The sequence below is a fragment of the Mercurialis annua genome, linkage group LG1-X, assembly GCF_937616625.2.
Source record: "Mercurialis annua linkage group LG1-X, ddMerAnnu1.2, whole genome shotgun sequence".
In the NCBI taxonomy this organism is placed as follows: Eukaryota; Viridiplantae; Streptophyta; class Magnoliopsida; order Malpighiales; family Euphorbiaceae; genus Mercurialis; species Mercurialis annua.
This window is the reverse complement of record NC_065570.1, coordinates 56,252,015-56,269,733: the sequence shown is the minus strand read 5'-3', so window position 1 is coordinate 56,269,733 and position 17,719 is coordinate 56,252,015. Positions and strand designations below refer to the sequence as shown.

The 17,719-nt window shown below is 29.5% G+C and overlaps 1 protein-coding gene across 1 annotated transcript; it reads right to left on the bottom strand.

Moving 5' to 3' along the window:
* Positions 1–13,666: 13,666 nt before the first annotated feature.
* On the bottom strand, positions 13,667–17,719 carry LOC126664910 (uncharacterized). Its single transcript, XM_050357531.2, has 11 exons — positions 17,186–17,719; positions 16,710–16,811; positions 16,503–16,619; positions 16,021–16,276; positions 15,745–15,902; positions 15,307–15,668; positions 15,106–15,205; positions 14,900–14,959; positions 14,710–14,793; positions 14,496–14,612; positions 13,667–14,138 (listed from the first exon to the last, which is right to left on the bottom strand). The coding sequence occupies exons 1-11, from the start codon at positions 17,243–17,245 to the stop codon at positions 13,839–13,841; spliced, it is 1,716 nt and encodes a 571-aa protein (XP_050213488.1). The 5' UTR covers positions 17,246–17,719; the 3' UTR covers positions 13,667–13,838.

Sequence of the window (17,719 nt, the reverse complement as noted above, 5' to 3'; positions counted from 1 at the left end):
TCATGATAACAGAATCTCCAGCTGAGCAACAAAATCTCAATCCTAGTTATTCCTCCAATCATTTAAAAATAAAATAGGTCGTAATAATCTAAGTATCTAATCATCAACTTACATTCTAACTATGTCTCACAAACTTAACTTAATTCCATACAAGATATTGTTTTTGAACAAAACGATATCAAAACTCTCAACAATTAAACCCTCAATCTATAGTGTCGACCAACCAACTTTGTTGTCGAAACTCATCAAACACAATCATCAGATTTTTTTTCAAATCAACTAGTTCATATACCCAAATCAAATCTAAATTCTCAAAAAAAAAAAAAAAAAAATTCCATCAATTGACTATAACCTCGTATACAACAAAAAGTCACCACGACCAATTTACGGATTGTTAGTTATGCTCAAAACCAAACTCATGGAAGTTTAAAATTTTCTAATACGCGGAACATTTTATATTCAAAATTTTCCACTTTTTTTTTTTTTTTAAAAAAAACTTAATATTTCACACCTCCTTTTTTATATATAAAAATTGAAGTACCTTTACCATTGGAAAACCATCAGTTTTGTAAACCCTTGATATTTTTTTTTTAAAAAATATTTACATTTTTAAATTCGCAAATTCCCCTTACTTTTTAATAAGTTTGCAAATTTATGAAACAGTTCAAGTGACAAAACTTATGTTATCTTTAAATCAAACTTGTTAAAATAATTTATCATTTTTCGTAAAAATCAAACCATGGAAAAATCCTCTGTATTCAAAATACACATTGATGTTTCAAAACATCCAAAATTTAAGTCGCTCTCAAATAAAAACACGATTTGAAGAAAATCGTTCAACCGAAAAATTTACTATTCCCCTTTTTAAATCAAATTTGATAAAATTCTTTTCTTTTCATCAGGACGTAAAAATTTAGCAATGCAAACCTCTTTGTTTACGAAAACACCTTTATATCAATATACCGAAACATTTGAATAAACAACTTACTTTTAAAATTCCAGTGTAAAAACATAAATGGAGCATAACCAAATCCCTTAATCTAACAATCCTCTAATCAAAATTGTAAATTTTCCACGAAAGTTTTATAATCTACATATAACTATATACCTCACTTAGCACAACTAAATTCTCGCACGCAACCTTAAAATATTCCTTCAATTCCATACTTACAATCTACCGAATCATACGATACCACCAAAATAAATCAAAATAATATCTCCACTAAAACTCATAAGCATAAAGTAGTATCCAATAAAACACCAAATAAACTGAAACTTAATTCAGAGAAAACAACAGATCACGTACATTTCTACAAAACTTACCACCAATTCCCGCATCACACCGAATCAACTTAATGAAAACACCAAAGTATTAAATACACTGATTTATCATCTCGGGTCAGGATTTCCAATATACTTTTCCAGTATAATCAGAAACCACCAACCGTTCCAAGAAAAAAAAAATTCCCTACACTTTCTTGATATCAAAACCCAAAGATTTAGACTCACAAATAAAACACCAAATCCATCGAAACTAAAAATGAAGATATAGGAAATTAGGGTCTAAACAAAGATCTTACTCACAAATTAAGACCATACAACAAGATAAGTCATCCATGACCGCGTGAATTAATTCATCTCACGTGTTACTCCAAACGAAGAGACAAAATAAAAACAATCAAAACAGTTCAACCAAACATGACATTCAGCAATATCAGACCAACATACTTAAAAGACAAAAATCAAGACATGCTACAACAACCTTGAATTTTCGTAACAAACGCAACTTGCAATTATATCATCTTATAAGAGTGCACTTCAAAATTCATTTTGAAATTTAAAGTCAATCATAAAACTATTCAAGTCTTCCGGGAAAACCTTCTTTACAAGTTAATTGTTTTAAAAGTACTCAAGTATCTTAATTCGTAAAACCATCAAGTTAACCGAGTCATTACAACTTCCAAGCTCAACTCCTAAATTTGGGTGACCCAAGTCAAACCCAAAACAACCGTTTATAAAACGTATTTTAAATATTTGTAAATCCGGAAAATGCACTTAAAACAAAATCTAAATTTTTTTAAATAAGAAGCTCGACGTCACCCAAATAGCAACATAGGACTCATCACTTAAGTGAGGAAACAATTAATTTTTAACAAACTTTTAGAAAACACATACTTCGGCATAACTAGCAAATCGAGTATGAAACTAACGACACCAAAGTGTAACCAAAACACAACCTGGTAAATTACAAAAGTATTATTAATTCTTCAAAACAGTATCACCTTTCAAAATAATTTTATTACAAAAATCACTCTTTTCGAATCATTAGTCAAACTAAGTTTTGAATATGGGAAAAATATTTTACTGGCAACGTAATAAAAATCACCTTTTAGGGTATCATGCTCAGACTACTCATCCGACTTTTATGTCAAAACGCGAATTAGAAAAAAAAAATCTTAAAGAATTACAAAACCAATACGTGGTCAGCAACGAAAAGTCACAAAATGTGATACAAGATTTTACGATCAAAATCATTTAAACTAGACACAAGACCCAAGTCTAACGAAATATTATTTTCAATAATCCATGTTCTCGGCCAAAGTCAAAACTACTCACCAAATAACCCAGCATTATTAAAATCATTAAAGGCATCTAAGTCAAAATTATATTTCAGGTGAAATGCAACATCAACAAGATAACGTAAACAACATCATACCCAAGTATGAATTTAAACAAAATACCAATATAAGATTTTTCCGATAAATCAAAAGCAACAATAATCACCCAAGTGAAACAACAACAATTTAAAATATTAGCATCAAATCAACATAATATAACTGACTCGACGCAATCCTATCGGTGTTGGCAGAAGGTTTTTAAAATCAAAAGATAACGTTTCAAAAGACAAGACTTGAATCCTAATTCCGCAGTAGTTCCTAGGACAAGTTAACCACTTAACATGTTAGAACAATTAAACATTTAACACATAAAAGGCCTTGGTTTGAAACCAAAGCTCTGATACCAAGTTTGTCACGACCCATTTTCATGAATCGAGACCGGCGCTAGGGTATGGGTATGGTTGTACCAAAATCCGTAGCTAGCCTTGCGAATAACCAATTTATAACATTTAAAACAATGTACCTGCATAAAACCACATGCTCGGGGGCAACCGAGACTTCAGCCTAATCTAGCGATACATATAAACAATATATATTTAAAGTACGCTTATCTTAAAATAATATCTAACAGCATGGCAATAATATATAATACCAAATCACTATAATCATGCCAAATCTGATAAAATAATAGTTGAACCATGCCAACCAACAATAGTCTAAAAATATAAGTGTAAGACTAAGACATAAAAAAAAACTAATACTACTACTGCGGTTTAAGAGTTTAAAACAGTTCGACTCTTTTATTTCTGAAATAAATAAAGAACCTCCGAGAATGAAGAATCGGAGATCGACCAAATGCTCAAATCACAAACCTGGAAAATTTGGAAAAACAACGGGATCAGATTTACTGAGTAGAGTTTATATAACCATTTACATTTATTAAGTTAAAAAAAACTTTAAAACATTTAATAAAACATTTTCATTATGGATTATCAATGAAACCCTAAACCACAATTCTAAATCCATTGTCGTGTCGGTGAGACGTATCTCAATAACCGATCCCCGACTATCACTTAATAAACAGTGAGCCCAGGAGACGTATCTTCCACCGGTGCCCTCACTAAGGTGAGACGTATCTCAAACCTACCTCAATACCATAATAATCATTACCGGTGCGCACGCAGTCCCGATGATGCCCATCGAGTAGCACGTTCCAAATCAAATCCACAATGCCGAAAAACAGTTCAAAAGCTGTTTATACATATACATATACAAAATATAATATTTGCTTAATAAAGAGGTAAATAGAGATATAAACTCACTGCTTGCTATTCCTCGTGAAACCTGACAAGCAATCTACCTCTGGTTCGCCTCTAAAGTACGAACAGTCGACGGGTCTAAATAAGATATTAAAATCGTAATTAAAAAAAAGACCCTAACTCTAGAGAGTACTAGACACCACATAGGACTAGCAGAACATAATATCAAGCCACATTTAAATAAACACTTAAATTAACACGATTCAATCACAACCCAAGTTATATAGTACAAATCATATAAACGCATTTCGAATGATTCGTAAAAATAATTTAAAAAAAATCCAAGTTGAAAATCAAATCAGTGAGTCAGCCGAGTTATTAAAACTACCAAGATTCTTCCCACTTGTTGGACGACTACAGTCCAGCCCAATCCAAAAGTTTATTAAATTATAAACCCGAGTTTATAAATTAAAATGCTTGATAAAAATAATCATCTATTTTAAAGTAGAACTCAATAACTTCAATTTCAAGTAACCCAAGTTACAAATCAAAAACTTAACTTGAATAAGTTTTTAGAAAATTATAGGGGCTAAACTTTAAATTAGCCAAGTTGACATATCAATCAAAATTAAATATAATTACCCGAGTAATTATATTAATTTAGGTTTTAAAATAATTATCATTTTCAAATTGACAATTTATAATTGAAACGAAATCCCAAAGTTCAATATCAAAATCAACAACCATAGATGTGATTAACTAGAATTTAAGTTAAGGAATCGATTTGTTTAAAATAAAATAACTTAAGGACCACTCTAAACCTTTACCCATCACTTTCCATCAACATAGTAAGGCCAAATTTACTTCTGCCATGCACATAAATCCCCGCAACAATTCAACAATATAAAGGTTATCATTTTCATTTAATATTTAAATAATCAACAAATTGCCATTAAACCCAATATAACTTCCATTAATTATAAACTAACCAATCAAAGAACTTCTAAGAAATCCAAATTCAGATTTGGGCATCTTTGATTCACGTAAAGCAGTAGCACATTAATTGAAATAAAAACGTTAAAAAAGTATAGTGTAACTATAAGCTGAAGAATTGCTACATAAAATTTCAATAAATTTCCAGCCATACTACTCATAATTAACCAATCAAAAACCAATCTTAATTTCATCCAAATATGAAGACATCACTAACCAACCACTAAAGCTAAAGAAAATTAAAAAAAAAATTATACCTTGAGCTTCAAAATTCGAAACCCTAAAATGAGGAAATAAGATTGCAATGGCCATCTGGGCCATTGCCCTGATTTGGCGATGGCTCTTATGAGCCATCGCCAACGCAAGCCAATTGCCTTTTGGGCCATCTCCATCTCAGGGCGATGACCCATAAAAAAAATTTAAAAAGAAAATTAAAAAAAACAAAAAAAATAAAAGCCGGTCACTTATTGGAAGTTTCTGTTCTCTATTTCTAGTCGATTCCGACATTTTATTGTAAATCCGCTCGGATATTCGTCGGGTTTTTAGGTTAATTGAGAGGATTAATTTTTTTTAAAAAAATTGAAAAATGTTTTAGGGATATTTTGGTAAAAAGTTGGACGGTGGGTAATAATTTAGGGCGATAAATAATATTCCACTAATTTTTTCAAGTTTTAATTCTGCTGCTAACTGTGGCTACACAAAGCAAAAGCATAGTTGCCCTTGCTCAAGGAAAGGCCCAACCACCTGGGCTCCCCGCCTCACGTCTGATGATCAAAGTTAAGGGCTGCCGCCCAGACTCGACCCCTCCGCCCCAAAATAATATGACTCATCTATCGATCCAATAACTTAAAAGTTCTTTTATAAATATATTTAACTGACTTTGATTGAAATATATTTATCAAGACGGTTTAAATCATAAATTATAAAAGTTAAAAATTAAATTCATTTGAGTCATTAAGTTTTGTTTATTTATTTTTAAAGTTATAAATGGCTAATTAAATCCAGCAAAATGACAATGATTTTACAATAAAAAATAAAAACAATTGAGATGTTGCACAAAGAATGACTCGTTTACTTATGAATGTAATTTTTTTTAAAAGTTGATTTTCATAATTAAGTGTCTGTTTGGTTCAGCTGTTTTTTTATAGCTGATAGCTGTTAGCTATTTGCTGATAGCTGATAGACCATATGTGTCTGGTGAGATTTGATTAGTTGTTGCTGTTTACATATAAAAATGACCTTAAAGGACATAATTTTTATTTTTATTTATTAAATTATAAGTATATTATATTATATACTATTCAATAAAAATATTAAAAATCATTTTTTTTATAAAAAGCAACATTTAGTTTAAACTTATTTAGATATTTTTTTGATAAATTTATAATTTATTTTAAAAAACTAATTAAATTATAGTTATTTTAATATAAATTAAATTATTTCATATAATTTATAAATGAATAGAGTATTTAAAAATAATTCAAATAACTTTATATTTTAAAGAAATGATATATTCTAATAGGGGTAATTTTAGAATTTTTTAATTTTAATATAAATAAAATTATTTTATATAATTTATAAAATGAATAGAGTATTTTAAAATAATTCAAATAACTTTATATTTTAAAATAATGATATATTTTAATAGAGGTAATTTTATCTAAATAATTAAAAATATTGAAAAAGCTATCAGTTGTTGGTAAAAAGTTATAAAATTGAGTTTTTCAAAAAGCAGCTGTTGGAGGTTAAAAAAATTACAAAAAAACTCTTGAATTTTTTTTTACTAAATTCTTTAATAGAGCTTTTTGAAAAGTAAAAACTAAAAATTCTATCGAAAAATTGAACTAAACACCCACTAAATTAATGTCTTATTAAGGCTAATTAGCTGCTGGTATAGATAATCCCCAATTCAAGTCCAAATTCCATTTATAATGTAATCGAATTTGTATATTTGCTACGGTTATAACTAATTAATATTTTCTTTGATTTGACTTTATCATTGTGTATGATATAGCAGAGATTAAATTAATCACAATATATACTTTATGTTCTATTTATAACAAAAAAATAATTTTATTAAAGAATAGAGGACACGCATTCACGTTTTGCACATTTCTTTTTTCCAATTTTTAAAATCATTATTTGGGATGCCTTTCTGGGTGTTGCTTGTGTAGGATTCACAAATTGCCAAAGGAAAATTATAATATAGTCATAATGAATTAATAATTATGATTTTATAACTAAAGTTATATTTTAAAAAATTGTATTTAAGATAATACATGACATAGAAAATAATGAATTAAGAGCCTTAATATAATTCATATTTACTTTTAAATAAATTCTAGGAATACTTATAAAACTATCCTAAAAAATTTCTTAATTTACAAAACTACGTACTTAGTAAAAAAAATCAATTGTACCTAAAATCAAAAAAAATTGCATAATTTACGTACTATTTTTATAATTAAAAATACATTTTTAATACATTATCAATACTATCTTTGATACATTACGTAAAAAGTGAAAACTTATTTTGTATTATTGTGAGTTTTTTAGGTATAACTTTTTTTTGCAAAATACGTATATTTGTATTTTTTTCCTATTTTTGTTCCTATTTTTTTTTTATAATTTTTCATAAATTCTTTATAATGTTATACTATAAAAGATAGATGACCCAGTTTGATACGCTACAAGGGTTTAATCTCGATTTGCATGAAAACACAAACTTTCATTCTGGGTTGTTCCAATAGTAATGATGGTTCTCTTTCGGCCCATGTATATTTTACATTTGGCTATTCTAATTAGGAGTGAGCATGGTTCGGGAGAATCCGGAGATTGACAAATCTCCGGAACCAAATTAAAAGTCGGGGATATCGAAAATTGGATCTCCGAATCCGTACTAATAATCGGTTCGGTTCGAGAATTTTATTTTTTAATACGGTTCGGTACGGAGATTCGGTTTTAATGGTTCGATATGGTTCGGTACGGATATCACTAGAACCATGGATAATGTTTTATTTAAAATATGATATCTACTATATTATAATATATTATTTTGAATTTTAAAATTAACTAGCTACTCATTCATTTTTTTTTATATTTTCAACTATCACAAATAAATAATCATCAATAAAATAAAAGGACACAACATGTATATTATCGTTCGATTTAATATTAAATTTTTGATTATTTAATAAGGATATTTTTATCCATTCTCAAGTCTAAAATATATCATTTTTGGTAAAACTATGTAATTCCGTCAATAATAGAAAATAATGAATATGTAAATTGTTCATATCAATTTTTAAAAAATACTTTTAATAATTATTAAATATTTGACAAATTTATATAATTTTATAAAACAATTTTAATGTTTAGTAATTCAAAGTTAATACGAAAATAATAATCAAATAAAAAATAGAATTAATATATATACATATATATAATATATAATTTCGGTTCTTCGGGTAAAAGTTTGGTACTTCGGTTTGGTACAGTTCGATTCGGTTCTCAATACGGTTATTTATAAAAGATCCAGAACCGTACCAATTAAAATTTCGGTACGGTTCGGTTCGGGGAAAGTCAATGGTCAACAGATATTTTTCGGTCCTGGATATTTTCAGTCCGGTTTTCGGTTCGGTTTCAGAGATATCCAGGATCCGTGAACACCCCTAATTCTAATAATGTCACTATCAAATATTGCTCTGGTAATAATGTCACTCTAGAAATACTTTTAATATCTAAACGAAAAAAATATTAAATATAATAAATATACAAAATATTTATTCAAGTACTATCAAAACAAATCCCAACGTTTCAACTTTATAACGATCTAATCTCATTGTGCAAAACGTTACTAAACAATCTTAATCTTTTTCGTTTTAGCATTTTGCATCTCAAATCCGTTTTCCGGCAATTTTGTCCCTTGTTTTTTGCGCTATAAAGTGCAAAAGTGCGAAAAGATAGAATTTTATTTGTAATGTTTTTAAAATGTTAGAATTTAATATACCAATACATGTATCAAATCTGATATTTTGGTCTGCCACATATGCATAAATTTGTGAGAAAAGAGATTTGGGCTATAAAATTTAAAAAATAAAAAGTTAGAATTTATTTTATAACGTTTTAAAATAATAAGATTACATCGCTATAAAATTGAAACATTAGAATTTAGAGAAGATCACAAAAATACCACAAAAATAGCTCAACATTTCACACATTGTCACCTAACTCCCTTATTTATCATTCCTACCACAAAAGCAAAAAAGTTTACAACAAACACCATTCCATTAAATAGGTGACACATGGCAAGCATAATACCATCTTAATAAAAAGGAATAACAACAACTAGCACATGTGATTTTCGTGTCAGCGCGCGTCATAATGCGTCAGCACGTCAGAGCGCGTCAGCGCGTCAGCACCTATAGCAAGCAAGCATCAACAAATTATAGACACAGTTTTGTAATATCATATGATACATCTCTGATACATCTCTGATACATCTCTGAGACATCATTTCAAAAAAAAAATTGATAGTAATCTATTTATTTTTTAAAAATATATACTGATTATTTATAGTATTTTATTATTTCTGTACATTTACAAATATAAAAATAATCCACAAAACTATTCAAAATAATATTTACAAAAAGTAAAAAATTAGTTTAATTAACTAACAATAAATAATTGTGTATCAATGATGTATCAAACAAATATAATATTGATATATATCGGACACGGGTCCGATGCATGAATAATATATTTTTCATGTATAAATTATGTATCGAAGATTTATCAAATATGTACTAAAAATAATTTTATTAATTATTATCGAATATATTGTTCATACATACCGAACACGGGTCTAATGCATGAATAATATATTTCTCATGTGTAAATTATGTATCGAATATGTATCAAACATATATTAAAATAAATATATAATACATGTAATAAAAAATTTGATACGTCGCAAAATGTATCAAATAAGTGTAAAAAATAAGTGTAATAAAACTGTATATATCATGTATCTATTTAAATATATATCGTGTATAAATTTAGTAAAAATGTATCTATCATGTATATATTTAAATATATTTAAAAATATATCTATCGTGTATAAATTATGTATCAGTGATCTATCTATTAAGTACATTTAAAAAATATATCTATCATGTTTAATATTTTTTTATAAATACCACGTATAAATTATGTATCGAAAATGTATCACGTATGTATCCAAGATGCATTAAATATATATCGGAAATGTATCAAATATTTATCGAATATTTTGCACTTATACTCGTCTTTCTCATTTCTTCCACCTTGGGACTTTCAGTCAAATAATGAAAACAAACTGATCAAATATATATAAAACAATAAATATAATAATATTAATTATAAGTTTTTTTAAATATAAAAACGAACCAATCGATTAGTCAGTTAATTCAATTAATGTATCAAATATGTATCTATCATGTATAAATTGTGTATCAGATATGTATTAAAAATATATTTGAATTATAATTAAATATAGTCGATTAGAATTCAATAAACACTAGAAAATTCATTTTAATTAGTGTTATTATATATGTATATAAGCTTTTTACAATATAAAAACGAACCAATCGAATTTGTCAGTTAATATAATTAATGTATCAAATATGTATTTATCATGTAAAAATTGTGTATCAGAGATATATTAAAAATATATTCGAATTGCCATTAAATATAGTCGGTTAGAATTCAATAAGCACTATAAAATAACATTACCAACAATAACATATCCGAAAATGCACTATCTAAACATTAAAAGATAAAAAAAAATTGAACTCAATTCATTAAAAATTTAAATTCATATTAACTAGCAAATCAAGGGTTATTTCCAACAAAAATATTAATTTTTAACTAAATTTTACCATCTTTAAATGTTATGAATATGCACCAAACAACAAATATGTACCGGAGGTGTATCAAATATATATATATGAATTATGTAATAAAACTAAAAAAATTGTAAATATGAAAAAAAATGTTTTGAACGATCGAATATATATCAAATATGTATCGAGATGTATCAAATTATATGTTTGATTATTTTTAAATTTTTTTTGCATCGATGTTTTTTCATAAATCGAACTTCTCTGTTAACAAAAATAAAAAACAAAAAGTGAAAACTGATAAATTAGCAAAAAGATAAAATACCAAATTATCAAAAAATGGAGAAATATGGTAGATAACAAAAATTGCAGAGATAAGTTATAGAGAGAATAACAAAATAGCAAAAGGACAAAATAGTACAACAATATCATATTAATCCTTTTAAAAGAAACCAACAATTTGAAAAGGTGTAGCTTAATTAATGTGATTGTCCGCACTGGATTTTGCTCCCTTCTCCCTCAATATGTCACGTGTAGTCTTTAGGTAAGACATGGTGCTGATGAAAAGTAATAAGAAAGTTGGTAAGAATGTAAGAAACATGGTAACAAATGTAAACTAAATAGTTTAATTTGTATTTAACGAAAAAAGGTATGAAATTGTTGGTTTTCTTGTTATTTTCTCTAGAATTTATTGTCAATATCTCTATTTATAATAAACTGAAATTTTTAATTAAAATTAATTTTTTTAAACACTATAAAATGTTGATTATTATTTCATTTAAAATAAAATATATATTTACCTTTTTGAAAAATTACATTGACATATCTCAGCCCTTTTTTTTTCTGCTTTAAAACATTTTGTCTAAGTTTAGCACTTACGTTGATAACTTGATATCCAAAACATGTTATCATTTAGTCCAACCCTGGTGTGGATTACAGAAGGACCCTAACCCAGAGGTTAGGTTAAAAGAAGGGACCCCAAAATGGCCCCTTCACAAGCTGAAGAGTAGTCACACTTAGGCTCTAACTCTCAGTAATCTCCATAGCCAGTGGCCAGCCAGCCAGGCATCAAAAAGGCCTGAGTCTCATAAGTCATAAGTTAACTTTACCAAAAGAACTTTGTTCATTTGCTTCAAAATAGTTGGGAGATTTAGCCCCGGCCATGTTTCTCTTAATAAGCTACTAAATGTTAGGACCACCATTCCCCACATTTTCTTTAGTATGGGACAAAGTTTATATTCCATCTAACCCAAAACAGAAGAACTAACCTAACACTTTGCCCCCACTCACTTACTTACTGTAGTAACTATAGGTCGCACCCTATGAGAAAAACTAGATGGTTTTTCTACATCACATGTTTAGGTTTATATTGTTTTTAAATGAAGTTTATAGTTTTACCCATCAATGAGAAACATTTAAAGAAAAAAGAAGTCAATGATTGGAAATTCCCTTGCAAATTTGCTCAATGAAAGTTCCTCGCCAACTAATACTCTGCTATCATTTTCGAACGTCTGCATCCATAAAAAAGTTTATCAAAAAATTCAATTGTTGTGAGGATTCGTTAGTCAACATTGGTCATATGAAGTCGAATTGGTAGTCCACCGAATGAAGCTTGAATCTGTATAGAGGAAGATCTAATAGGTGTTTCTTTTGCTCGGATATGTGGTTACTGTTAATTAGGTGTTTGGCCTCATTTGTAATAATAATAATAAAAAATCCAATCTGCTCTTCATATTACAAGCATTAAAAAATGATATTTAAAACTCCTAAAACTAAAAATTAGTATCGTAATTCATGCTAACCCTTTTTATTATCATGAAAAAGCAAATCAAAATTAAAAAGAATAATAATACTCATACCACTTAAGCAATGCACGTGGGGACCCGAAACAAAACAAATACGAAAGCACATTAATTTGTACAAAAATTAAAGTTGTTACGAGAAATATTTAATGTGTGAATAACTAAATATATGAAAGTAGCTACAAGGAGGAGCACGGAACAAGCTGTCCCAAAGCATTGAATAAAAAGGGTTACGGTCTTCTGTTTTAGGGCCACAAGCCATTATGTGTAAGATTATTAGGGTTTTCAAGAATCCGTAGCCTCTCATGCATTTTAGTACGGTAACTTGTAAAAGAAGCTAACATTAAGTGGCATCACGGCATAACTATTCATCAACATCATGCCGAGACAGCGTAATCTGCTCTCGCTGTTCTTTAATGGGTACTTTCACAGCTGGTTTGGCTCTCATTTTCCAATTTATAGCTGCCAATTCATTTATGCATAGAAACTACTCAGATTCTTTACCTTTTCAGTAGTATCGGATCAAACGTACTAATTCTCCAACAATTTTAATTTTCACGGTTCGTTCATTCAACATACCTTATGATAATAACTTTGTTTATTTCTGTTAGAGTGCCTTACATGTTAATTCTTTTAAATTAATGTTTTGTCTCAAATAGATATAGTTTGTCATTTTGATTCCACATAAGCATATTAATGTATCATTTTCACATACTGTTGTCTTTTTTTTCTTTCTAATTTGACAATAAAATTTAAGTAAATATCAAACTTATGTTTATCCTTTTCAGCACATCAACAATTGATAAAACAGCTAAAATCACTTTGATTTATTTTAATAAGTTAAAATATCAATTTTTTAAATAAAAAAATCCAGACCCTAACATAACATATTTTAATACACTGATATAAATGTTCCTTTTAAAACCCAATATTTTCTTGAGTTTAGGTATTAAATATGAAAAATTTGGTCGAAAATAATTTTTCATTAAATATAATTAAAATATGAGAAAAGAAACAATAAATTTTCAAAATTTAGTAGAAATTTTCCCAAAATAATCACCAAAAATTACCATTTTGATCATTTTATTATGCATACTAAATACTTTCACAAGTAATTTCAGGCAGAATGGCAACATGAGATGTATTTATTTTTATCCAAATACTTACATCAAGATAAAATATTACATTTAGTTATGATAAATGTAAATTTCCTATATCTTTGTACAAAATTGATACTCACAACTTCCCCCCAGATCATGTAAGAAGCAAAAATGGTGATGAAATTTATTATGTATACAAAAGGTATCTAAAACTGAACTCATATGGCATAATTTGAACAAACTGCAAATGAGGCTCGCTTTTACCTCTCTCAAGGCACTTAATTGCTTCTTTCCCCAGCTCACTTGGTAACTGCAGGCAGATCCAGTCCAGCAGTGACTCTAAGTCTTTTGCGAAATCGAGTAAATACCAATCCAATAACTTTGGAATTGCAAATTTCCTTGATGAAATCCCAACTGCAGCCTGCAAATAATCTCTTTTTGCTGCGTTCAGTTCATTTTCAACTTGAGATGCAGTGTACACTCTCACCTTCAATTCAAAAGATCCATAAATTAGTATATTAGACAAAAAAACACATTGACAACTTTTGTTGATTTGGAGAACTCTAAAGATCAGAATCAGGAAATGATCCATAAATTAGTATATTAGACAAAAAAACACATTGACAACTTTTGTTGATTTGGAGAACTCTAAAGATCAGAATCAGGAAATGATCGTTAGTTCCGGAGTAATCAAATAAGATGTTCCACTGTTAGAAAATCATTTTGGAGATAACTTAACATGAAAAAGTGTTGCTTTTAGCATGAATTTCATATTCTTATGAGAAACAAGGTGAAGCTATAATGGGCAGTTAAATGGTAGGGATAACATTCTGTATGAACTTACAGCAGGGGAGGACCAACTTCCACAGGAAAGGGCAAATGTAACTAATGGTTCGGATAACTCCAATCCGAATTTGCACCTTGCTGTCATTTCGTCATTTTTGGCTCCCTTCGAAAAGGCCTGAAAGTAACTCGAGAAAAATAATTAAGCTCGGAAAATCATTTTTTGTTTTGACGAAGAAGTTTGCAAAGTATAATTGATAAGTGCACCAACTTACATATTTTAAGTGATAAGGCAGTCGGAGGATGAAATGTTCAATAGTTATTGCACTTAATGAGTGACCCCCAACATTTATTGTTGCCTAAATATTAAAAATAAATCAAGAAAAAGGAGCTTAGAGAATATGGATCTATAATATAATCTCATAACATGTAATACAAGCATCGAGAGTAATACCGGGATAATACCTTTTGCATTAGTGCAACAATCATCTCGGGACTTTCTGGTATACCGTGTTCTAGAAATGCCTGAACCAAGACAGCATTGTAAAATGGTCCTTCAATCAATACTCAATCATCTCATAGGAAAAAGGAAAATGCATTTAGATAGCATAGCTTCTAAATTTAACTGAAATATTGACAACTTGGTAGATGATTTAAGAAGCATCACATACATTCATCATGCAGGAATTGTAAATGTTTATCCAGAACGCAAGCTTCTCTTGATGGGTAAGGTTCTGTAAGTTGACGGACACGAGTTTTCCAAGTAAAAGTCTGAGGATTCAGAAAATTGGTCAACCAGGATTATTAGTAATTAATGTTACAAAAATATTGCAAGAAATCCATCAAAATTTTTTTTTTGAAAGGAAACTTACTTTAGCCTATGAAGTAGAAAGAGAGAGTTTGATGTTCGATTCGGATTGATTGTTCTAGCTTCAATAGCATATAAACCTTTATACGGACCAACGTCTTTCTTCCCAAATTCTGAACATATACCATAAGGATCTCTACGTTCAATTTCTTCATCATTTTCTAGAGAAACTAATGTCGATAAAAAAGGCAGATTCTCTGCAGTTCGTCTGGTCTTCCTTGAGCTCATTCTTAAGAAAATGTTTGACAAGCATCTCACAAGGTCCTCCGAAATCTTGTTTGGATAATTATCCCCTGATAGATGCTCATCTCCAATACCACGATTTCTTGCTTCTGCATTATCGTAGCCTACTGCTCTACATTCAAGCTGGATATGTAAGCAGTTCTCGTCAATTTAGAGTTCTATGAATGTTAAATTTGGGGCAAAATTTCACTGAACTAACCTGCAATTTCTGTGGATGTAAATGCTTCTCAGCTGGTTTATTTTCAAATGGCGGTCTTTTCACCGGCATTTTGCTTGTTTGAGCTTCATGGATTGAGGAACTTTTGTTACTCTTCATAGAATTAGCACACAATTGATTCTCTTTTCCCTGTCCATCCACTGTAAAATAATCAAATGGTTAATACAATAGTGAACATAATTATGCGACTTACGGAACGGTAACAAAATGTGCAGTGTCGTTGCATCACAGTCTGCTTATTTCATGCCTGCTGCTTACCTGAGAGAGATCGCGAGTGGGTAACTGTGGATGTGGTCGATTCACCTATTCTTTTAGCAGTGGTCTTTATATTTTCATGTTTCGGATTCTTATTGGGTGATAAGTCATATAAATCAGCAAAACTTTGGACATATCTCTTGGAGCTTGAAATGTAAACAGCTTCTTGATATAAGTCCTGCCTAAAATGCACAACCTGTTCTTCAAGCCTAACAACCTCTTCTTCCAAGACAGCTACTTCTGCAAGAAGCTCTAGTGTCTGCAAAAAAACTAAAATCCAGAATCAAAATTTCTATTCAAGCAAAAACCATTTATTGACTGAATACTGAAAAGAAAAAATATGAATTCAATCAAAACTGGTGGGGCCTTTTTTCCAATTTTCTCCTTGCTTCGCTCTCAATTTGTGTTCTTGTTTGTTCAATAAAGACAGATAACGAAACGAAAACATAAGCTGGGGATTATGATTATGAATATGAATGACTTACAGGTGCAGGCAGATAAGGAGGCAGCCGGGGTAAAGCTCCCAAAGGTCTGTTGAAAGCTCTCTCCAAAGCTCTGTGCACATTCTCTTCATATCTCAACTTTTTCTTCAGTTTATCAACCTGCAAAGTTACAATTTCAAATGCTTAATTAATAGAAAAGCTAATGCCATAACTGGAAAAAGGAAATTAAAATGAGAGATGGAAATGTACATCTTGCTGCAATGATAATTTCTTTTCTCTGCTCAATGCTTGTCGAGTTTTAGCTGCTTTAGTACCATTTCTTTGTTTGTTTCCCTTTAGTTCCACATTTTCCTTCATAATTGAACAGTTAGAAAGAACTGTAAGTGATGAAGTTTATGAGGAAAGAACAGATATCAAAGAGCAGAGAATTGATTATACATATCATAATTATCTACAGCCATTTAATCTTGATAACTGATACTACTATATATAGTGACTAAATCTTCATTATTTTAAAAGATTTCATAGGAAGTCCAATTCAGATTCCCACAGGAATTCAAGGAGATTTCAGCATCTGGATCCTCAATAGTTTTCGAAACCGAAGCAAAATAGAGTATCTACAGTAGAAACCGTTTTTTCAAAGCAAACAGGATTAATATGCATTAAAAAGATCGAAAAAGAAGAGTTTAAACATTAGAGTAAAGATTGTAATAAGGTAAGCTTACTTTTTCAGGCTTGAGTGGAACATTCTTGGACTGCAATCTTGTTCTGACTCTCGTATTCATCTTCTTACAATAGTCCCTCTAAATCTGCAACCCCCAATTTAGTAGCTTCGGTTAAAAACAAAAATTTAATAACAGAATTGGAAGAAGAAACAAGAAACATTGAATGCTGCTGGCCAGATAGTTATAACCAACTCAATCTTTTTGTCCATCATCGGGAACTAAATTCACCCAGATTTCTAGCTTAAGTTAAATATATGAGTAAGACGGATATGCATATAAATACAGCTGCAGAGTTTGAATGTGGTGTGCTTTGCTCCGTTACGATTTTCTTTTTTTATTATTATTATTATAATTGCTCCGTTACAATTACAAGTTGAACGAAAAAGATAAATTTAGTGAAAGATGAAATGGGCAGAGAATGGCAAAATTGTGATTTCGTCTTATTGTGGTGTCATCTGAGTGCAATATGGCGCCGTACGCTAAGCTCCACTTCTCCCCCTCTCTCCATCATCAGACAACGTGCCGCCTCTTCAT

Coding starts and splice junctions, on each gene's coding strand:
- LOC126664910 (XM_050357531.2), bottom strand. CDS start 17,245: ATGAATACGAGAGTCAGAACAAGATTGCAGTCCAAGAATGTTCCACTC. Junction 15,669..15,744: donor TACATCCACAGAAATTGCAG/GTTAGTTCAGTG, acceptor TTACATATCCAG/CTTGAATGTAGAGCAGTAGG. Junction 14,794..14,899: donor TTGTTGCACTAATGCAAAAG/GTATTATCCCGG, acceptor TTTAATATTTAG/GCAACAATAAATGTTGGGGG.